This window comes from Stegostoma tigrinum, chromosome 34 (assembly GCF_030684315.1).
Source record: "Stegostoma tigrinum isolate sSteTig4 chromosome 34, sSteTig4.hap1, whole genome shotgun sequence".
NCBI lineage: Eukaryota > Metazoa > Chordata > Chondrichthyes > Orectolobiformes > Stegostomatidae > Stegostoma > Stegostoma tigrinum.
In genome coordinates, this window is record NC_081387.1 from 28,259,463 (window position 1) to 28,282,930 (window position 23,468).

Sequence of the window (23,468 nt, forward strand, 5' to 3'; positions counted from 1 at the left end):
GGTGGCTGACAGCTTGTTGGGGTGAATGTTATGGTGAGAAACTGTTGGGCCTCTGGATGGGGAGGGCCTGCACATTTCTCTCCAGTAAAATATGAAAACCCGGAGCCAGCCAGTTCATTTTTCTCCCCACAGTTACTGCAAGTTGTCACTTATAACCCAGAAACTTTATAGTTTGTGAACCAGTCACTCTGTGCCTCATGTGAAGCGAAAGACCCTGAAGGAGAAGATTAGAGAATTAAAGGAATTGGGAATTCAAAAGGAAGATTCCCTATCCCCCTAAACCCTTCCTATCCATGTCCCTATCCAGGTGCCTTTTAAATGCTGTAACTGTACCAGCCCCCAACCACTTCCTCTGGCAGCTCATTCCATACACACACCTCCCTCTGTGTGAAAAAGTCACCCCTCAGGTCCCTTTTAAATCTTTCCCTACTCACCTTAAACCTGTGCCCCTCTAGTTTTGGACTCCCCTACCCTGGGGAAAAGACCTTGTCTATTCACCCTATCAATGCTACTCATGACGTTGTAAACCTCTATAAGGTCCCCCCTCAGCCTCCGACGCTCCAGGGAAAATAGCCCCAGCCTATTCAGCCTCTCCCTGTAGCTCAAACCATCCAACCCCAGCAACATCCTTGTAAATCTTTCCTGAACCCTTCCAAGTTTCACACTCTCCTTCCTGTAGCAGGGAGACCGGAACTGAGAGCTGTATTCCAAAAGTGGCCGGAGCCAATGTCCTGTACAGCCCCAACATGACCCTCCCAACTCCTTATACTCAAAGCACTGACCAATAAAGGCTAAAGCGTACTGAACACCACCTTCGCCGCCCTGTCTACCTGCGACTCCACTTTCAAAGACCAATGTACCTGCACCCCTAAGGCTCTCAGTTGGAGCGACAGATTAACAGATGGGGCTTATTGCAGCACCAGGGGAGTCGTGTGGATTATTTTGCCCATTGCTCTTGTCCTAGTGCTCTCAGAGAACACCCGTGGAGAGCAGGACACTCTCCGTAACCAGCCGAGTCAAACCCTTCAACCCTGACAGAAATCACACCAGGTTCAGGGAATGGCAGGTTTTCCCAGGAGTTTTATTTCTGTCGGAGGACGAAAAACAATCTGGATAAATCCCAGCGCCTCTACAATGTCACACGTTGAGAGTCCGCCCGATCAATCCCAGCGAGGAAAACACAGCTGGGGGGGGGGGGGGGGGAATAAACAGTCCATGACCCTTCCTCAGTGAAAGCGCAGGGTCATGAACAAAATCACCTCCCCTCCACTCCCACACCCTCCACCATCCCCACTTCAAAACTCGACAAAGCAGTGAATCCCTTTAAGACTCGATGTAATTTAATCAGCTGTGTGGGTGTGGGTCCTGCATGTGGAACAGGGACCACCCCCAAAACCAAGACTGAAGGATGTTAGTGAGGAGCTGGGATCCTCTGAGGTGTGGGACTGGGTGGTGGTAGTGGTTGGGGAGGGGGGGGGGGGGAGCGGAGAGTTACAGAGAAGAGGAAGCTGCGTTCACACTTTAATAGGGATCTTGCCCTGTGCTTTCTGGAAATCATGCTGTAGTTTCGCCAGTGTTTCTCGCTGTTGCTCTGACGTCTTCTCCAGCTCCTTCATTTGTCCTTCATACCGCTTTCTGTAACAAAACAAAAAGATCAGTGAGGGTGGGGCGGGTGGCAGCAGGACACTCGGCCTGTCCAATGTACTCTGCCATTAATGCTCTCACGACCGATTCTCAACTCCTGTTGTCTGTCCGCTCCCCATCTACCTGGACTCCCTGAGTCAACAGAAATCTGTCTGTCCCCTGGCCTTGTGCACCTGCAGCCTACCAGGGCACTGAATTCCAAAGGTTCGCCGTTTTTGGAATAAGGAAATTTCTCCACATCTCAGTCCCTTTCCCAGGGTTTGCGCCCCAGGTCCTGAACCCGTGACATTAACCTCTCAGCACCGAACCTACCAAATCCCTCCCTCATTCTTCTAAATGCCAGAGAACATCACGCCAGTCTCTAAACATATCCTGTCACCCCTGTGACAAATTCCGTGAACAAGCTGCATCCAGTGTCACTACAGCTTGCCTCGCAGACCCAAGCTGCTTCGACACTCCTCCGGATGTAAGCTCATTAAAGCCCTGCGCAATTCTAATGAGACTAATACAGTCACACAGCACAGAAACAGGACCTTCGGTCCAATCAGTTCATGCTGACCACGTTCCCAAACTAAAACTAGTCCCACCTGCCTGCTCCCGCCCATAGCCCTGCAAACCTTTCCTATTCATGTGCCTATCCAAATATCTTCTAAACGTTGTAACTGTACCCGCATCCACCACTCCCTCTGGAGGTTCATTCCACACACAACCACCCTCTGTGTAAATCCTCACGTCTTATTTGAAACTGTCGCCTCTCACCTTAAAAGTACATCCCACAGTCTTGAAATCCCACACCCTAGAGAAAAGACGCTTGCCATTCACCTTATTGATACCCCTCTCCAAGGTCATCTCTCAATTTCCTAGGCTCCAGTGAAAAAACTCCCAGACTATCCAGCCTTTCTTTATAACACAAACCCTCCATTCCCAGCAACATCCAGTTCATGATCTGCAAACTCTAAATTCCTTGCAATAAAGGCCAATATATTACGAGGCCTCCTGCTCATAAGATCCATGTGGGTCTCAAATCATTTCCACAACAGCAACTAATCCATGGTCTGAGAGAAACACCAGGCAAACAGATATGAGGGGAACAGCGAGAGACAGACAGAGAGAGCGAGAGACAGACAGAGAGAGCGAGAGACAGACAGAGAGAGCGAGAGACAGAAGGAACCTGTTTTATTCACTCAGGAACATGGGTGTCTCTGCCTGGGCCCAGCATTTACTGCCCTGTCCCTAGTTGCCCCCCTTGAGAAGGTGGGGGTGAGCTGCCTCCTTGAACCGCTGCAGTCCATGTGCTGTGGGGTGACTCACAATGTCCCTTAGGGAGGGAATTCCAGGATTCTGACCCAGTGACAGTGAAGGAACAGGGATACATTTCCAAGTCAGAATGAGGAGCAGCTCAGGATGGGGAGGGGCTCAGAGGGGAACTTGCAGGGTGCTGGTGTTCCCATGTATCTGCTGCCCCTTGTCCTTCTGGATGGAAGTGGGACGTGGGTTTGGAAGGTGCTGCCTGAGGGTCTTTGGTGAATCCCTGCAGAGCATCTTGTAGATGGTACACACTGCTGCGACTGAGCGTCGGTGGGGGGCGGGAGTGGGATGTTTGTGGATGTGGTGCCAATAGAGCGGGGGCTGCTTTGTCCTGGATGGTGTCGAGCTCCCTGAGTGTTGTTGGAGCTGCCCCCATCCAGGGGCAAGTGGGGGGTATTCCCTCACACTCCTGCCTTGTAGATGGTGGGACAGGGTTTGGGGAGTCAGGACGGGAGTTACTCACCACAGGATTCCCAGCCTGTGACCTGCTCTTGCAGACACTCTGTTAATGTGGGGGGCCCAGTTGAGTTTCTGGTCAATGATAACCCCCAGGATGTTGATAGCGGGGGATTCAGTGATGGTAACACCTGTGGCAGTGGTTAAATTGTTTCTTGTTGAAGACGGTCATTGTGTGGCGCGAACGTCACTTGCCAGCCCAAGCCTGGATATTGTCCAGATCTTCTTGTATTTGAAGATGGACTGCTTCAGTATCTGAGGGGTCACGAATGGTGCTGAACATTGTGCCATCGTCCCCACGTCTGACTGACTTTGGAAAGGCAGACTGAGTCACCGTGAGGTGCTGGCTATGTTTGCTGGATCACAGAGTATGGGCTCACAGTGACCCTTCTCCAGGGGCAGCCCCAAACCGAGCAGTGTGGGTGAAGGAAAGCGAGGGGGTAATCCCTCAGTCAAGTTACAGGCTGTCACTGCAAACCCAGTACGGGATGTCTGAGGGAGGGACAGAGAAGTGATGGAGGGAGCTGGGACAGCGGGTGGAACAGGGGTCCACTCGCGTCCTGGTATAACCGATCCGTGAGGCCTGGTAGTCACTGTGCAGGCAGCACACGGGTCAACAGGGGAGGACATGTCGGTGAAGGGGCCAGCGATTCCCTCGCTGTCAGCTGCCCCTCAGTTGGAGGGTGGGGTTTATTCATGTGACTGATCAGGACAACCCTCGACCAGCCAGGTTCTGGGTTAGGACGTGCCCGGCGCTACTGGAATACGGAGGGCAGGTATTACACCCATTAAGGGCGAGTGGGGTGGCTGCCAATCATAAACTGACATCATACACCCCAGGGAGATGGGGGGTGGGGGGGTGCAGCCAACTACAGCAAGTTGATGACTGTGGGGTGACTGTTTGGTGTATGGCCCACAATTACCCCACACTGTCAAACCCTTCAGTCTGTTCCAAGAGGCAATTATTTTTTAAACACAGAGGGGTGGTTTGTGTGTGGAATGAACTTCCTGAAGAAGGGGTGGGTGTGGGTACAGTTACAATGTTTAAAATACATTTTGATGGATATGTGAATAGTGAAGATTTGGAGGGATATGGGCCAGGAACAGGCTGGAGGGACTAGTTTAGTTTGGGACGATGGTCGGCACGGACTGCTCGGGCTGAAGGGCCTGTTTCCGTGCTGTGTGACTCTATGACTCAGATCACTGTAGGCCAGCTCAGGCACTCCACCTGCAGACCACTCCCCAGACACTGTCTCACTGTCTGTCTGTCTCTCTCTCGCGTCCGGGACGTCTCCGATCGGGTGTATAAAGTTCTGAAAGGGGAGGGTGAACAGCCAGAAATCGTGTTACATATTGGCACAAATGATATAGCCAGAAATAGGTTTGAGGATATAAAAAGTGATTTCAGGGAGTTAGGATGGAAGCTGCAGAGCAGGACGAACAGAGTAGTGTTCTCTGGTTTACTACCGGTGCCACGAGATAGCGAGGTGAGGAACAGGGAGCGGGCGCAGCTGAACACGTGGCTACGCAGCTGGTGTAGGAGGGAGGGTTTCAGATATGTAGATAATTGGGATGCCTTCTGGGGAAGGTGGGACCTGTACAAGAAGGACGGGTTGCATCTGAACTGGAAGGGGACCAATGTCCTGGGTGGAAGGTTTGCTCGAGTAGTTCGAGAGGGTTTAAACTAGTATGGCAGGGGGGTGGGAACCTGAGCTGTATACCAGAGGTGAGCGTTGATGCAGGTGAGGCAGTAGCAAGAGGTAGACCAGCTAGTGGGAAGGATTTTCCTGGGAAGGAACCAAGGGATCGGTTAAAGTGTGTTTGCTTTAATGCAAGGAGTATCAGGAATAAAAGTGATGAACTTAGAGCATGGATCAGTACCTGGTGCTATGATGTTGTGGCCATAACAGAGACATGGGTTTCTCATGGGCTGGAACGGTTGCTGGATATTCCAGGGTTTAGAACATTTAAAAAGAATAGGGAGGGGGGAAAAAGAGGAGGGGGTGTAGCACTACTAATCAGAGAGGGTATCACAGCTACAGAAGCTTCCTTTGTCGAGGAAGATCTGCCTACTGAGTCAGTATGGGTGGAAATTAGGAACAGCAAGGGAGCAGTCACCTTGTTAGGGGTTTACTACAGGCCCCCCAATAGCAGCAGGGAGATTGAAGAAAGCATAGGTCGACAGATTTTGGAAAAGTGTGGACGCAGTAGGGTTGTTGTAATGGGTGACTTTAACTTTCCTAATATTGATTGGAACCTCCTTCGAGCAGAAGATTTGAATGGAGCTGTTTTTGTAAGGTGTGTTCAGGAGGGTTTCCTAACTCAGTACGTTGACAGGCCGACGAGGGGAGAGGCCATTCTAGACTTGGTGCTCGGAAACGAGCCGGGGCAGGTATCAGATCTTGTGGTGGGAGAGCATTTTGGTGATAGTGACCATAACTGCCTCACATTCTACATAGCTATGGAGAAGGAGAGGATTAGGCAAAATGGGAGGATATTTAATTGGGGAAGAGGAAACTATGATGCGATTAGACACGAGTTAGGAAGCATGGACTGGGAGCAGTTGTTCCATGGTAAGGGAACTATAGACATGTGGAGATGGTTTAAGGAACAGTTGTTGGGAGTGATGAGTAAATATGTCCCTCTGAGACAGGCAAGACGGGGTAAGATAAAGGAACCTTGGATGACGAGAGCGGTGGAGCTTCTAGTGCAAAGTAAGAAGGTAGCTTACATAAGGTGGAGGAAGCTAGGGTCAAGTTCAGCTAGAGAGGATTACATGCAGGCAAGGAAGGAGCTCAAAAATGGTCTGAGGAGAGCCAGGAGGGGGCACGAGAAAGGCTTGGCAGAAGGAATCCGGGAAAACACAAAGGCATTTTACACTTACGTGAGGAATAAGAGAATGGTCAAAGAAAGAGTAGGGCCGATCAGGGATAGCATAGGGAACTTGTGTGTGGAGCCTGAGGAGGTAGGGGAAGCCCTAAATGAGTTTTTTGCTTCTGTCTTTACGAAAGAAACGACCTGTGTAGTGAATGAAACCTTTGAAGAGCAGGTGTGCATGCTGGAATGGATAGAGATAGAGGAAGCTGATGTACTGAAAATTTTGTCAAACATTAAGATTGACAAGTCGCCAGGCCCGGATCAGATTTGTCCTCGGCTGCTTTGGGAAGCGAGAAATGCAATTGCTTCGCCACTTGCGAAGATCTTTGCATCCTCGCTCTCCACTGGAGTCGTACCTGAGGACTGGAGAGAGGCAAATGTAATTCCTCTCTTCAAGAAAGGAAATAGGGAAATCCCCGGCAATTATAGACCGGTAAGTCTCACGTCTGTCGTCTGCAAGGTGTTAGAAAGGATTCTGAGGGATAAGATTTATGACCATCTGGAAGAGCATGGCTTGATCAAATACAGTCAACACGGCTTTGTGAGGGGTAGGTCATGCCTTACAAACCTTATCGAGTTTTTTGAGGATGTGACTAGTAAGGTTGATGAGGGTCAAGCTGTGGATGTGGTGTATATGGACTTCAGTAAGGCATTTGATAAGGTTCCCCATGGAAGGCTCATTCAGAAGGTCAGGAGGAATGGGATACAGGGGAACTTAGCTGCTTGGATACAGAATTGGCTGGCCAACAGAAGACAGCGAGTGGTAGTAGAAGGAAAATATTCTGCCTGGAAGTCAGTGGTGAGTGGGGTTCCACAGGGCTCTGTCCTTGGGCCTCTACTGTTTGTAATTTTTATTAATGACTTGGACGAGGGAATTGAAGGATGGGTCAGCAAGTTTGCAGACGACACAAAGGTCGGAGGTGTCGTTGACAGTGTAGAGGGCTGTTGTAGGCTGCAGCGGGACATTGACAGGATGCAGAGATGGGCTGAGAGGTGGCAGATGGAGTTCAACCTGGATAAATGCGAGGTGATGCATTTTGGAAGGTCGAATTTGAAAGCTGAGTACAGGATTAAGGATAGGATTCTTGGCAGCGTGGAGGAACAGAGGGATCTTGGTGTGCAGATACATAGATCCCTTAAAATGGCCACCCAAGTGGACAGGGTTGTTAAGAAAGCATATGGTGTTTTGGCTTTCATTAACAGGGGGATTGAGTTTAAGAGTCGTGAGATCTTGTTGCAGCTCTATAAAACTTTGGTTAGACCGCACTTGGAATACTGCGTCCAGTTCTGGGCGCCCTATTATAGGAAAGATGTGGATGCTTTGGAGAGGGTTCAGAGGAGGTTTACCAGGATGCTGCCTGGACTGGAGGGCTTATCTTATGAAGAGAGGTTGACTGAGCTCGGTCTCTTTTCATTGGAGAAAAGGAGGAGGAGAGGGGACCTAATTGAGGTATACAAGATAATGAGAGGCATAGATAGAGTCGATAGCCAGAGACTATTTCCCAGGGCAGAAATGGCTAGCACGAGGGGTCATAGTTTTAAGCTGGTTGGTGGAAAGTATAGAGGGGATGTCAGAGGCAGGTTCTTTACGCAGAGAGTTGTGAGAGCATGGAATGCGTTGCCAGCAGCAGTTGTGGAAGCAAGGTCATTGGGGTCATTTAAGAGACTGCTGGACATGCATATGGTCACAGAAATTTGAGGGTGCATCCATGAGGATCAATGGTCGGCACAACATTGTGGGCTGAAGGGCCTGTTCTGTGCTGTACTGTTCTATGTTCTATGTTCTAATCCGGCTCCGCCTAACGCCTGACTAAGTCAGCAGTTGTGGCTGTCACCGCTCTCCTGTATTACACTCAGACTGGAATTGTCGATCAGTGACAAACAGGAATGTGAGGAGGCCATTCAGCCCATCAAGTCTGCTTCACCATTCAACGAGGTCACATCTGGTCTGATCATCCTCAACTCCACATTCCTGCCTTTTCTCCATAACCCTCGAACCCCTTCCTGCTCAAAAATAACTTTATCACTGGCCCGAATATTCTGAATGACCCAGCCTTGACAGTCCACTGCAGTAAAGAATTCCACAGATTCATTCTCAGACGTGATGAGAATGTGCAGACTCCACACAGACGGTCGCCCAAGACTGGAATCGAACCTGGTTCTCTGGTCCTGAGAGGCAGCAGTGTTAACCACTGAACCACAGGGGAGGCAATAGCTTAGTGGTGTTATCAGTGCACTGTTAAGCCAGAGACACAGGGAATGTTCTGGGGGCCCTGGGCTCAAATCCAGCCACAGCAGATGGTGGAATTTGAATTCAACAAATACCTGGAATCATGAGTCTAACGATGACCACAAATTCATTGCCGATTAGAAGATAGAACATAGAACAATACAGCGCAGAACAGGCCCTTCGGCCCTTGATGTTGTGCCAACCTGTGAACTAATCTAAGCCCATCCCCCTACACTATCCCATCATTATCCATATGCTTATCCAAGGACTGTTTAAATGCCCCTAGTGTGGCTGAGTTCACTACATTGGCAGGCAGGGCATTCCACACCCTTACCAGTCTCTGAGTAAAGAACCTGCCTCTGACATCTGTCTCAAGTCTATCATCCCTCAATTTGTAGCTATGCCCCCTTGTACAAGCTGAAGTCATCATCCTCGGAAAAAGACTCTCACTGTCCACCCTTTCTAATCCTCTGATCATCTTGTAATTGATTGTCAGGAAAAACCCATCTGGGTCACTAATGTCCTTTAGGGAAGGAAACTGCCATCCTTACCCCGGTCTGGCCTACCGGTGACAATGGGGTTGACTCTGAACCGTTCTTAGGGATAGGGCAAAAAATACTGCCTGGCCTGAGGTGGCCATGCACCATGAATGACGACAGAAAAAGATAACTATACCACCAAGTTACAGGTTCATTGAGTCACACAGCACAGAAACGGCTCTTTGGTCAACTCGTCCACGCTGACCAAATTTCCCAAATAAATCCGGTCCCATTTGTCGGCATTTGGCCCATATCCCTCTAAACCCTTCCTATCCATGTATCTATCCAGGTGCCTTTTAAATGCTGTAACTGTACCAGTCTCCACCACTTCCTCTGGCAGCTCATTCCACACACGCACCACCCTCTGTGGGAAAATAATGCTTATTAGGTCCCTTTTAAATCTTGCCCCTATCACCTTAAACCTATGCCCCTCTAGTTTTGGACTCCCCTACCCTGGGGAAAAGACCTTGTCTGTTCACCCTCTCCATGCCCCTCATGATGTTATAAACCTCTATAAGGTCCCCCCTCAGCCTCCGACACTCCAGGGAAAATAGCCCCAGCCTATCCAGCCTCTCCCTGTAGCTCAAGCCCTCCAACCCCGACAACATCCTTGTAAATCTTTCCTGAACCCTTCCAAGTTTCACACCATCCTTCCTGTAGCAGGGAGACTGGAGCTGAACGCTGTATTCCAAAAGTGGCCCGAACCGATGTCCAGGAGGAGGAGGAGGAGGAAGCAACAGATGGTCCAAATCATTCTGAAATTCTCTCTCTCAGAGGCAAGCAGCTGCAGACACTGAAGGGGCAGGAGCAGCTTGGTCCCGATCTGTCAAAATGGGAGATGGGCTCAGATCCGACAGGCAGAGGGAGGGAATCAATCTCTGCAGCCTGTCCGAATAACAGCGGGCTCAGAGAAGGGGCTGGAGAAGAATGAGTTTGGGGGGGAGGGGGGTCACCACGTCACAGGGAGGGAGAGTTTACTGATATCACATGCACTCGAAGAGTCACTCAGAGGAGCTGATTCATTCCCAGGCCTGCGGGGCAGGAAGCTTTGATCAAGGGGTGCAGGGCAGTTGGGGAGGGTGTTGTGTGTTTCTTGTTTTTATTTGTTTGTGGCTTTTGCTGGCTGGGCCCACATTTATTGCCCGTCCTGAATTGCCAGGTTAAGATTCAGCCACGTCACCATGGGTCTGGAGTCACTTGTAAACATGAGCAGGTAAGGATGGCAAATCTCCTTCCGGAAAACACACTGTTTTTATGACAATTGGTGTCATGAGGCTCATTCTGAGTCCAGATTTAACCGTGTTCAAAAGCCAGCACCAGCCCCAGTGGTTTAGGATGAGCAGCCCAGTCACCACACAGCTAGCCCCCTCTGCCCCAGCTCCCCACCCAAACTTCAGAAAGAACGAGCACACAGCTCTTTATTTTAAAGTGGGGGGGGTAAGAGACACAGTTATAAAGATTTAGGGCTGACAACTAAGGGGTGACCTTATAGAGATCTATAACATCATGGGAGGCACAGATAGAGAAGTGCTTTTCCCCAGGGTAGTGGATGATAGGTTTAAGGTGAGAGAGGAGAGATAGAAAAGGGTCCCGAGGGACAGCTTTTTATGGCGATGAGTAGGGGTGGAGGCCGGTGCATGCACAGGCACATTGGACTTAAGGGCCTGTTTCCATGCTGCAAAGTGGGAATTGGAGGTGCGGAGGTAGTTACAAAGAACGTGAGGATTAATTTGCCCTCAGAGAGCAAGAAGGTTGCTGTTTGAAAGGTGAAAGTGCAGCAGGAGGTGTACAGGTGGGACCAGGGAATGGAGCAGCGCTGTGCGCGATCAACTCACATTTCCCCATTGATATAGTCCAACCGCTTAGCGACTGTCAGCTTGGCTTCCTCTAGACCCTGTTTCACCAGGACTGGACCCACCAGCTTGAACACTGTGTTCGTGGATTCCAGGAGATCCAGTTCCTGAGGGGAAGGGCGAGGAAAGAGGAAATCAGAATTGCGACAAAGCAACAAGCCAACACCCAGTTCCCAACTACCCCCCACCTGCCCTCCCACCACATAACGATGAATCCGGGGGTGGGGAATGCAAATGGAAACAGAGCCCACGTAAGGGACAGAGTAAAGCCTAGCATCATGGTGATGATCACAGGCATCGCTGCGACACTCTGAGCCACTGAGGCAGCACCAGCCAGCAGACACTCACCTCTTTAACAATGGTGTTCTCGGTCACTTGTGCCTCTAATTTCTGTCGGGCAGAAAGGCATTTGCTGAGGTCTGGGAACAGGAAAGAGAGATCTGTGACCCATACTATCAGAGTTATATTCGGTGATATTAAACACAAGGTACATAAAAATAGGTGGAGGAGACCATTCAGCCCTTCGAACCTACACAACCATTTTCAGTGCGATCGTGGCTGACCATGCGATCTCAGTATCCCGTTCCCGCCCGCTCCCCATACCCCTTGATCCCTTCAGCCACGAGGGTCATGTCCAGCTCCTGCTTAAGTGGATGCAATGAACTAGCCCCAACAGCTTCCTGTGGGAGACAGTTCCACAGGTTCACAACTCGGAGTGAAAGGAATTCTTCCTCATCTCAGTCCTGAATGGCCTACCCCTTATACTTACACTGTGACCCCTGGTTCTGGATTTTCCCAACATCAGGAATACTATTCCTGCATCTAACCCATCTAGTACCATCAGGATGTATATGTTTCTATGAGACCCCATCCCTGCAATTCTTTGAAATGCCAGTGAGTACAAGCCCAGTCAATCCTGTACCTTTCTGTAGCGCCGGGTGACTTTCTTTTGTGTATTTTTGATTCTAAAACAGTGGACTCGGAGAAGCTTGGATCTCGCAGATGCTGCTGAGATTTGTGTTTATTTATAGATTTACTTAGAGTCATAGAGCTGTACAGCATGGAAACAGACCCTCCAGTCCAACTTGTCCAGGCTGACTAGATATAAATAAATCCAGTCCCATTTGCCGGCATTTGGCCCATATCCCTCTAAACCCTTCCGATCCATGTCCCCATCCAGACGCCTTTTAAATGTTGTAATTGTACCAGCCTCTGCCACTTCCTCTGCACACCACGCACCATCCTCTGCATGAAAACGTTGCCCCATAGGTCCCTTTTAACATCCTTCTTTGCTCACCTTAAACCTACGCTCTCTAGTTTTGATACCAGGGAAAGCACTTTGATTATTCACTCTATCTATGCCCCCTCAGGATTTTATAAACTTCTGTAAGGCCATGCAAAGTCTCCAAAACTCCAGGGAAAAAAGCCCCAGCCTATCCAACCTCTCCCTGTAGCTCAAACCCTCCAACCCTGGCAACATCCTTGTAAATTTTTACTGAACCCTTTCCAGTTTAACAGTATCTTTCCTATGTCAGGGGAACCAGAATTGAATGCAGTATTCCAAAAGTAGCCTAACCAATGTCCTGTGTGAGGCTGGATGAACACAGCAGGCCAAGCAGCATCTCAGGAGCACAAAAGCTGACGTTTCGGTCCAGGCCCGAAACGTCAGCTTTTGTGCTCAGTTCCCATTATCTCTAACCAATGTCCTGGACAGCTGTAACATGACCCTCCCAGCGCCTACACTCAATGCACTAACAAAGGCAACTGGACTAAACAGCTTCATCACCGCCCTGTCTAACCTGCAACTCCACTTTCAAGGAACTATACCCCAAGGTCATTTTGTTCAGCAACACTCCCCAGGACCTTCCCATTAACTCCCGTCCTGATTTGGCCTTCCAAAATGCAGCATCTCTCATTTATTTAAATTAAACTCCATCTGCCGCTCCTCAGCCCATTGGCCCATCTGATCAAGATCCTTCTAGACTTCTTACAGCTATTATATTTCAGAAGTAGAAGATTTTTATTTCGTTTCATTTTATTGGTTCTTTTACTGTCAAAGTCACAAAAAAGCGCATGATTTCTTTGTTCAAATGGAGTTGTGTTAACAGAGGTTTTGGAGACGCTGGCACTTGGACAGCTCGGGTTTCTTTCTATAAAATTACACATTCAGAAGAGAGTTGTGTTTTTAGCATTGCCAAAGAGAATATTTTAAATCGCGGAGGAGAGTTCTTTTTTTCCTAAGTGAATACTTTTTTAACTGAAAGCTGACTGATAGGCCCACTGTCCAGGAATCATTTTTATTTTAATTCCATTGTTCAAATAAGTGGTTGATTTTCATTAAGATTTATATGTCTGATTTTTAAAAATTTCTTTTTTTTGCATTGTTAATATTAACACTCTGGGCAGAGAAAGGTACTTTATTTCATAGATGAGGTGCTGTTGTAAGCTGCTTCTTTTTAGGCTTAATGGCATTGAGAGTATACAAGAGAGACAAAGTTAGATGGCTAATAGATTTAGAGAAGCGATCACTTAGCAGGAACAGTCAGATAGGTGGGCAACTGTCAGCCTCCAGCTACTATTCCTCTCGCAACTGTTGAGTAACTGTTGAAAAGGAGAGTGTTTCAGAGGAAAATCGAAAGATAGTCAGATCATGGGCACCAGCAGCAAGTCTTACGTAAGGCAGGGTTTGACAAAATTTTTACAAGATTTGTTACAGGGTGCTCTTCTGCCAAGGGCACAGACAGGAGGTTCTGTGGCAGTGAGCGCAAATCTAGAATTGTATGTTGCTGCCCTGGTGCCAGGATTAAGGACGTCTCAAAACGTATAGTGTTAAGGGTGAGAGGGAGAAACTGGAAGTTATCCTATACATTGGTACGCACTATGACACAGTTAGGCTTTACAGAGTGATTATGAGGGGTGAGGTAGAAGGTTTTTAAAAAAACAGAACCTCAAAAGTAGTAATCTCTGGTTTACTCCCCGTGCCAAACCCAAACTCAAAGGAAGGACTAACAGGATAAAGAAGATAAATCAATGGCTGAAGAGGTGTTGTCATGTTCAGGGATTCAAGTTCTTGGATCATTGGGATCTCTGCTAGGGCAGAGAAGACCTGTTCAAAAAGGATGGCACGTACTGGAAAGGGACTAATATCCTCATGGGAAGATTTGCTGGATCTATTTGAGGAGACTGTAAACTATTAGGGAGGGGGTGGATGGATCCGAAGTTGCAGAGTACATTGAAAGAGAGAGGGAGTATGTTTCTGAATCTGAAAGGACAAGCTAATTACAAAAGATAAGACAAGAGCAAGCCAGAGGACACAGTAACGCGGAAGAATTAAACAGCAATTATTTCAATGCAACGGGTCTTACCCTTCCTGATGAAATTAGGACATGAGAGAGAAAATGGGATTGGGACGTTATAACTATTACCGAAACTTGGCTGAGGGATGGACCGGACTAGCAGCTCAGTCTTCTAGGTTTCAGGAGCTATAGGGAGGATAAAATGGGAGGCAGGTTAGGAGAGGGAGTGGCATTTTGATTAAGGGAAACATTACTGCTGTAACTAGAGAAGATATTTCTGACAAATTGTCCAGTGAAAATATGTGGGTTGGAAATGAAATAAAAAAGCATCCCTTGATGGGAGTGTACTACAGACCGTCCAATAATGAGAGGAAAATTGAGCAACAAATATTTAGAACGATCTCAGATACACGTAGGAATAATAAGGTTTTAATAGTAAGTGATTTTAACTTTCCAAACATTGACTGGGACTACCATAGTGTTAAAGGCTTGAATGGTGAAGAATTTGTTAAATTTGTTCAAAACATTTTCGTATTCAATATATCAATGTTCCTACAAGAGTAGGAACTAAACATGACCTTGTCTTGAGTAATAAGTAACTGAAGTAATAGTAGGGGAACACTTTGGGTCTAGTGATCAAAATTCTATCAGGTTTAAAATAGTTATGGAAAAGGATAAGCCTTTGATAAAAATTAAAGTTTTTAATTGGAGTTAAGAAAATTTTAACGGCATGAAAGAAGAAGTTTCAAAAATGATTGGAGTAGACTGTTTGTGGGTAAAGGGATGGCTGACAAGTGGGAGGCATTCAAAAGTGCGATGTCGAGAGGCTGGAAGCATCATGTTCCCGTTACGAGTGAATGGTAAGGCTGGTAGGAGTACAGAATGATGGATGAATAAAGATAGGGAAATATTAAATTAATATTTTGCATCGGTTTCTACTGTGGAGAAGGAAACAAAGGCTAGAGAGCTGAGGGAAATAAATAGCGGCGTCTTGAAAACTATTAACATTACAGGAGGCTACAGGTAAAGTGAGGGGCAGGTGCCCTGTCCGTACGGGGTGGGGGGGGGGGGCCCTGTCCGTACCGGTGGCGGGGGGGGGGGGGCGCGGTTGCAGTGATATGGGCCAGGAACAGGTCGGACGAGTTTAGTTTGGGCCGATGGGTCAGTCCGGCCTGTCTGGGCCGAAGGGCCTGTCTCTGTAATTGCTGCTGGTTTTTATTCGAGATTATAGTCTATTGACATTAACCACCTTTGTGCAGCGCCTGGGATTGTGTTTTTTGTTTCTTTCCCCCAGCCCATTGTACACTGTCGGAGATATTTACATTAAACACAAGTGTCTACCTTTCTGTGATAATAAAATGTGAGGCTGGATGAACACAGCAGGACAAGCAGCATCTCAGGAGCACAAAAGCTGACGTTTCGGGCCTAGACCCTTCATCAGAGACGGGGATGGGGTGAGGGAACTGGAATAAATAGGGAGAGAGGGGGAGGCGGACCGAAGATGGAGAGTAAAGAAGATAGGTGGAGAGAGTATAGGTGGGGAGGTAGGGAGGGGATAGGTCAGTCCAGGGAAGACGGACAGGTCAAGGAGGTGGGATGAGGTTAGTAGGTAGCTGGGGGTGCGGCTTGGGGTGGGAGGAAGGGATGGGTGAGAGGAAGAACCGGTTAGGGAGGCAGAGACAGGTTGGACTGGTTTTGGGATGCAGTGGGTGGGGGGGAAGAGCTGGGCTGGTTGTGTGGTGCAGTGGGGGGAGGGGATGAACTGGGCTGGTTTAGGGATGGGGTGGGGGAAGGGGAGATTTTGAAACTGGTAAAGTCCACATTGATACCATATGGCTGCAGGGTTCCCAGGCGGAATATGAGTTGCTGTTCCTGCAAACTTCGGGTGGCATCATTGTGGCACTGCAGGAGGCCCATGATGGACATGTCATCAGGAGAATGGGAGGGGAAGTGGAAATGGTTTGCGACTGGGAGGTGCAGTTGTTTGTTGCGAACTGAGCGGAGGTGTTCTGCAAAGCGGTCCCCAAGCCTCCGCTTGGTTTCCCCAATGTAGAGGAAGCCACACCGGGTACAGTGGATGCAGTATACCACATTGGCAGATGTGCAGGTGAACCTCTGCTTAATGTGGAATGTCATCTTGGGGCCTGGGATGGAGGTGAGGGAGGAGGTGCGGGGACAAGTGTAGCATTTCCTGCGGTTGCAGGGGAAGGTGCCGGGTGTGGTGGGGTTGGAGGGCAGTGTGGAGCGAACAAGGGAGTCACGGAGAGAGTGGTCTCTCCGGAAAGCAGACAGGGGAGGGGATGGAAAAATGTCTTGGGTGGTGGGGTTGGATTGTAAATGGCGGAAGTGTCGGAGGATAATGCGTTGTATCCGGAGGTTGGTAGGGTGGTGTGTGAGAACGAGGGGGATCCTCTTGGGGCGGTTGTGGCAGGGTGTGAGGGATGTGTCGCGGGAAATGCGGGAGACGCGGTCAAGGGCGTTCTCAACCACTGTGGGGGGAAAGTTGCGGTCCTTGAAGAACTTGGACATCTGGGATGTGCGGGAGTGGAATGTCTTATCGTGGGAGCAGATGCGGCGGAGGCGGAGGAATTGGGAATAGGGGATGGAATTTTTGCAGGAGGGTGGGTGGGAGGAGGTGTATTCTAGGTAGCTGTGGGAATCGGTGGGCTTGAAATGGACATCAATTACAAGCTGGTTGCCTGAGATGGAGACTGAGAGGTCCAGGAAGGTGAGGGATGTGCTGGAGATGGCCCAGGTGAACTGAAGGTTGGGGTGCAAGGTGTTGGTGAAGTGGATGAACTGTTCAAGCTCCTCTGGGGAGCAAGAGGCGGCGCCGATACAGTCATCAATGTACCGGAGGAAGAGGTGGGGTTTGGGGCCTGTGTAGGTGCAGAAGAGGGACTGTTCCACGTAACCTACAAAGAGGCAGGCATAGCTGGGGCCCATGTGGGTGCCCATGGCCACCCCCTTAGTCTGTAGGAAGTGGGAGGAGTCAAAAGAGAAGTTGTTGAGTGTGAGGACGAGTTCAGCTAGGCGGATGAGAGTGTCGGTGGAGGGGGCCTGGTCGGGCCTGCGGGACAGGAAGAAGCGGAGGGCCTTGAGGCCACCTCCATGCGGAATGCAGGTGTACAGGGACTGGACGTCCATGGTGAATATGAGGTGTTGGGGGCCAGGGAATTGGAAGTCCTGGAGGAGGTGGAGGGCGTGGGTGGTGTCACGGACGTAGGTGGCGAGTTCCTGGACCAAAGGGGAGAAAATGGAGTCCAGATAGGTGAGATGAGTTCGGCGGGGCAGGTACAGGCTGAGACGATGGGTCGACCAGGGCAGGCAGGTTTGTGGATTTTGGGAAGGAGATAGAAACGGGCCGTGCGGGGTTGGGGAACAATGAGGTTGGAGGCTGTGGGTGGGAGGTCCCCTGAGGTGATGAGGTCATGAATGGTGTTGGAGATGATGGTTTGGTTCTCGGGGGTGGGGTCATGATCGAGGAGGCGGTAGGAGGTGGTGTCGGAGAGTTGGCGTCTGGCCTCGGCGATGTAGAGGTCAGTGCGCCATACTACCACTGCGCCACCCTTGTCTGCGGGTTTGATGGTGAGGTTGGGGTTGGAGCGGAGGGAGCGGAGGGCTGCCCGTTCTGCGGGGGAGAGGTTGGAGTGGATGAGAGGGGTGGAGAGGTTGAGGCGGTTAATGTCTCGACGGCAGTTGGAGATGAAGAGGTCGAGGGAGGGTAGGAGGCCTGGGGGTGGTGTCCAGGAGGAGGACTTGTGTTGGAAGCGGGTGAAGGGGTCAGTGGAGGGAGGGTTGGGTTCCCGGTTGAAGAAGTAGGCATGGAGGTGAAGACGGTGGAAAAACTGCTCTATGTCCGACCGTGACTGGTATTCGTTGATGTGTGGTTGTAGGGGGACAAAGGTGAGCCCCTTGCTTAGGGCTGACCGTTCGTCCTCAGTCAGTGGGAGGTCTGGGGGGAAGGTGAAGATGCGGCAGGGCTCAGTGTGGCTGTCTCCTCTGGGGTTGCAGGCTGTGGAGGTTGTGGGCGGAGCGATGAGGCCGTCGGCTGTGGGCGGGGTTCCGTCAGCCATGGGCGGGGTTCTGTCAGCCATGGGCGGGGTTTCGACCAGGCCCCCTCCACCGACACCCTCATCCGCCTAGCTGAACTCGTCCTCACACTCAACAACTTCTCTTTTGACTCCTCCCACTTCCTACAGACTAAGGGGGTGGTCATGGGCACCCGCATGGCCCCCAGCTATGCCTGCCTCTTTGTAGGTTACGTGGAACAGTCCCTCTTCTGCACCTACACAGGCCCCAAACCCCACCTCTTCCTCCGGTACATTGATGACTGTATCGGCGCCGCCTCTTGCTCCCCAGAGGAGCTTGAACAGTTCATCCACTTCACCAACATCTTCCACCCCAACCTTCAGTTCACCTGGGCCCTCTCCAGCACATCCCTCACCTTCCTGGACCTCTCAGTCTCCATCTCAGGCAACCAGCTTGTAACTGATGTCCATTTCAAGCCCACCGACTCCCACAGCTACCTAGAATACAGCTCCTCCCACCCACCCTCCTGCAAAAATTCCATCCCCTATTCCCAATCCTCCGCCTCCGCCGCATCTGCTCCCACGATAAGACATTCCACTCCCGCACATCCCAGATGTCCAAGTTCTTCAAGGACCGCAACTTTCCCCCCACGGTGATCGAGAACGCCCTTGACCGCGTCTCCCGCGACACATCCCTCACACCCCGCCCCTGCCACAACCGCCCCAAGAGGATCCCCCTCGTTCTCACACACCACCCCACCAACCTCCGGATACAACGCATCATCCTCCGACACTTCCGCCATATACAATCCGACCCCACCACCCAAGACATTTTTCCATCCCCACCCCTGTCTGCTTTCCGGAGAGACCACTCTCTCCGTGACTCCCTTGTCCGCTCCACACTGCCCTCCAACCCCACCACACCCGGCACCTTCCCCTGCAACCGCAGGAAATGCTACACTTGTCCCCACACCTCCTCCCTCACCCCTATCCCAGGCCCCATGATGACATTCCACATTAAGCAGAGGTTCACCTACACATCTGTCAATGTGGTATACTGCATCCACTGTACCCGGTGCGGCTTCCTCTACATTGGGGAAACCAAGCAGAGGCTTGGAGACCGCTTTGCAGAACACCTCCGCTCAGTTCGTAACATACAACTGCACCTCCCAGTCGCAAACCATTTCCACTCCCCCTCCCATTCTCTTGATGACATGTCCAACATGGGCCTCCTGCACTGCCACAATGATGCCACCCGAAGGTTGCAGGAACAGCAACTCATTCCGCTTGGGAACCCTGCAGCCTAATGGTATCAATGTGGACTTCACCAGTTTCAAAATCTCCCCTTCCCCCACCGCATCCCAAAACCAGCCCAGTTCATCCCCTCCCCCCACTGCACCACACAACCAGCCCAGCTCTTCCCCTCCACCCACTGCATCCCAAAACCAGTCCAACCTGTCTCTGCCTCCCTAACCGGTTCTTCCTCTCACCCATCCCTTCCTCCCACCCCGAACCGCACCTCCATCTCCTACCTACTAACCTCATCCCACCTCCTTGACCTGTCCGTCTTCCCTGGACTGACCTATCCCCTCCCTACCTCCCCACCTACACTCTCTCCACCTATCTTCTTTACTCTCCATCTTCGGTCCGCCTCCCCCTCTCTCCCTATTTATTCCAGAACCCTCACCCCATCCCCCTCTCTGATGAAGGGTCTAGGCCCGAAACGTCAGCTTTTGTGCTCCTGAGATGCTGCTTGTCCTGCTGTGTTCATCCAGCCCCACACTTTATTATCTTGGATTCTCCTGCATCTGCAGTTCCCATTATCTCTGTCTACCTTTCTGTAGCGCCTGGTACTTCTCCAGCTCCTGCTGCAGCTTCCTCTGGATCCCGTCCGCCATTTTTCACCGAACTCTGACCCCCGCCGCCGTGCGACTGACGTCTCGACGCCTGACCCCGCCCCTGACGCTGACATCACCCTTTCCCCGCTGCCGGCTAAGAACATCACCCTGACCCCGCGCCCGGCACAGACATCACTCTGACCCCGCCCCCGGCTGAACATCACCCTGACCCCGCGATAATAAAATGTGAGGCTGGATGAACACAGCAGGCCAAGCAGCATCTCAGGAGCACAAAAGCTGACGTCTCTCTGATGAAGGGTCTAGGCCCGAAACGTCAGCTTTTGTGCTCCTGAGATGCTGCTTGACCTGCTGTGTTCATCCAGCCTCACATTTTATTATCTTGGAATCTCCAGCATCTGCAGTTCCCATTAACCCTGACCCCGCGCCCGGCACAGACATCACTCTGACCCCGCCCCCGGCTGAACGTCACCCTGACCCCGCCCTCGGCTCTACCGTCACCCTGACCCCGCCCCCGACGCTGACATCACCCTTTCCCCGCGCCCGGCACGGACATCACCCTGACCCCGCCCCCGGCTCAACGTCACCCTGACCCCGCCCTCGGCTGAAACGTCACCCTGACCCCGCCCCCGGCTCGAACGTCGCCCTGACCCCGCCCCCCAGTGCATCCCTTTACACCGCCCCCTGCTGTTAGCCACTGACAGCCCCCAGTAATAATTACTCACCCTCCCGGCCTGATCATTACCAGCTCCTTTGCCTGTCCAGCTACTCTCTCTCTTTGGGCTCTATCCCCCCCTGCTCCCCCCGCCACCCTGTCTTCTGCATATAAACTAACATGTTCTTGGCCACCATCAGTTCTGTGGGAGGGTGGACCCGAAGCGTTAACTCTGATTTCTCTCCACAGATGCTGCCAGACCTGCTGAGCTTTTCCACCAACATCTGCTTTTATTTCCTGTCGGGTTTGCCCGGGAATCCTGTATGTTCCGATAAGGTCACCTCTCGTTCCAAGCTCCGATCAGTAGGGGCTCAAACTACCCAACGTCTCCTCAACCCAGGGTCAGACGTGTGAACCTTATCTGGGGCTGTCTCCAGTGGCAAGACCCTGTGAACCATGGCAGCTCCACACCGCCTTCAGGCAAAGCTCCTGCAGAACCCACTGATTGACTGATTGATTTGTTGTCACGTGTGCCTGAGTACAGTGAAAAGCCTTGTTTCTTAGCAGTACCAGCTAGATTGTAGTAAGCAAAGGGTGTACAGATCTAACAACATTTCAACCAACTGGATTCCAAAGAGCATCTCTGCCGCTGGATCCTGGTCTCCCAACTCCGTGATGGTCAGCCCTCATCGAATCAGAGAACCTTGGTTGCAGAAAAAGGGCCTATCGAGCCTGTAACTCTCTGTTTTCTATGAGTTGGTCAATCCTCTATTCATGCTCACATCACCATTGTCAGCAACTACTCGCTATCAGATTTGGTGGGGGTGGTGTGTGTCTGATTGTCCCCGTAAGAAATTCTGTGTCACTGGTCATGGGTCTGTGGTTCCTTGTGTGGCCAATGGGCCTGATCCTAGGGTTGCATCTCCAAATATACATTTGGCAGGTGTTTCCAGGAGATGGGATTGGCCTTTGGCATTTCTTTCTTCAGCTCCTTTTCTGTATTTCCGCTTACCTACATGTGCTTTCTGAGGATTGTGTCCCTTCACATAGGAGTTTCCTCCATTCAGTTTCTTCTGAATGAGGGTCTTCCACATGATAACATTTATGTTGCATTTCTTGAGGCATCTTGGGAAGTCTTTGAAATGCTTCCTTTGCCCTCCTCTTGTTCGTGTGCCTTTCTTGAACTGCGTGAAGATGATTTACTGTAGTAGTCGAAACTCAGACTTCCTAAGTAAGTGGCCAGCCCAGCGGAGTTGGTTTTGGATGACCATGGCCTCTGGTGCTGTTAGCTGCTTCAAGGACATTCATGTTAGTACGTCTGTCCTCAAAATACACAGAATCAATCTCAAACAGTGTTGGCGGTGCTTCTCAAAAGCTTTGAGAGTCTACACATAGTCGACTCTGAGCCATTATAGAAAAGTTAGAAGGGTGATTGCCTTAAATATCTCTTGGTATCAGTATGGATGTCATGGTCATCGAAGACTCTAATCCTTAGATGTGCCAAGGCGATACTCACAGATTGGATGTGGTGTTGGATCGCCGTATCAATGTCAGCCTTAGATGTGACTTAGCTTTCCAAGTAAAGGAAATGTTCCATTTTGATACAATTTTTCCATTGATCTAAATGGTGGGATGGACCAGAATTTTGCCTTGGGAAGGGCTGCTAGGAGACTTTTGAGTCTCCTAAAGGTTGACGCTGACACCAATTCATTGGTATGATTCCACTAAGACATTACGAGAGGCTTGAAAATTCTCTTCCGAGACAGCAGAGATGAGATTGTCGTCTTCATGCTGAAGTTCGACAAGCAAGTTGTAATATTTTCAACAGACAATAGGTGCTGGAGTAGGCCATTCGGCCCTTCGAGCCAGCACCACCATTCATTATGATCATGGCTGATCACCCAGTTTGGTGTCATATCCTTCTTAAATTTCAACTGACTGAGGTTGTCTATCCTGTAGACAATGTCCGCATTACTGAGAAGTTTGTTCTTAATAAGGTGAAGATTGGTAATGATGAAGATGAAGAAAATGGCAGCAGTGATGATAGACAGTAGGAACTGCAGATGCTGGAGAATCCGAGATAACAAGGTGTAGAGCTGGATGAACACAGCAGGCCAAGCAGCATCTTAGGAGCAGGAAAGCTGACGTTTCAGGCCTGATGAAGGGTCTAGGCCTGAAACGTCAGCTTTCCTGCTCCTATGATGCTGCTTGGCCTGCTGTGTTCATCCAGCTCCACACCTTGTTATCTAGCAGTGATGATATCCTGTTTGACTTCGAAGGCCACTTTTGGAATACAGCGTTTGATTCTGGTCTCCCTGGTACAGGGATGATATTGTAAAACTGGGAAGGGTTCAGAAAAGATTTAGAAGGCTGTTGGACAGCACGATGGTTCACTGGTTAGCGCTGCTGCCTCACAGCTCCAGGGACACAGGTTCGACCCCACCCTCGGGCGACTGTCTGTGTGGAGTTTGCACATTCTCCCCGTGTCTGTGTGGGTTTCCTCTGGGTGCTCTGGTCTCCTCCCACAGTCCAAAGATGTGCAAACTAGCTGGATTGGCCATGCTAAATTACCTTGTAGTGCCAAGGATGTGTAGATTAGGTGGATTAGCCACAGGAAATGTAGATTTACAGGGGTAGGATAGTGGAATGGGTCTGGGTCAGATGCTCTTTGGAGGTTCAGTGTGGAATTATTGGGCCAAATGGCTTTTTTCCACACTGTAGGG

At 50.3% G+C, this 23,468-nt stretch overlaps 1 protein-coding gene across 1 annotated transcript; it reads right to left on the reverse strand.

The window, feature by feature from the left end:
- Positions 1-1,051: 1,051 nt before the first annotated feature.
- pfdn6 (prefoldin subunit 6) lies at positions 1,052-20,203 on the reverse strand. Its single transcript, XM_048520161.2, has 4 exons — positions 20,069-20,203; positions 11,256-11,326; positions 10,890-11,014; positions 1,052-1,635 (listed from the first exon to the last, which is right to left on the reverse strand). The coding sequence occupies exons 1-4, from the start codon at positions 20,130-20,132 to the stop codon at positions 1,515-1,517; spliced, it is 381 nt and encodes a 126-aa protein (XP_048376118.1). The 5' UTR covers positions 20,133-20,203; the 3' UTR covers positions 1,052-1,514.
- Positions 20,204-23,468: the final 3,265 nt, after the last annotated feature.

Bases quoted from the DNA above. Each gene is read 5' to 3' on its own strand.
- pfdn6 (XM_048520161.2), bottom strand. From the start codon at position 20,132: ATGGCGGACGGGATCCAGAGGAAGCTGCAGCAGGAGCTGGAGAAGTAC. The intron at 11,015-11,255 runs GTGAGTGTCTGC...CCTTCCCCTCAG, and splicing joins AGAACACCATTGTTAAAGAG to GAACTGGATCTCCTGGAATC. The intron at 1,636-10,889 runs GTGAGTTGATCG...GTTTTGTTACAG, and splicing joins GACTATATCAATGGGGAAAT to AAAGCGGTATGAAGGACAAA.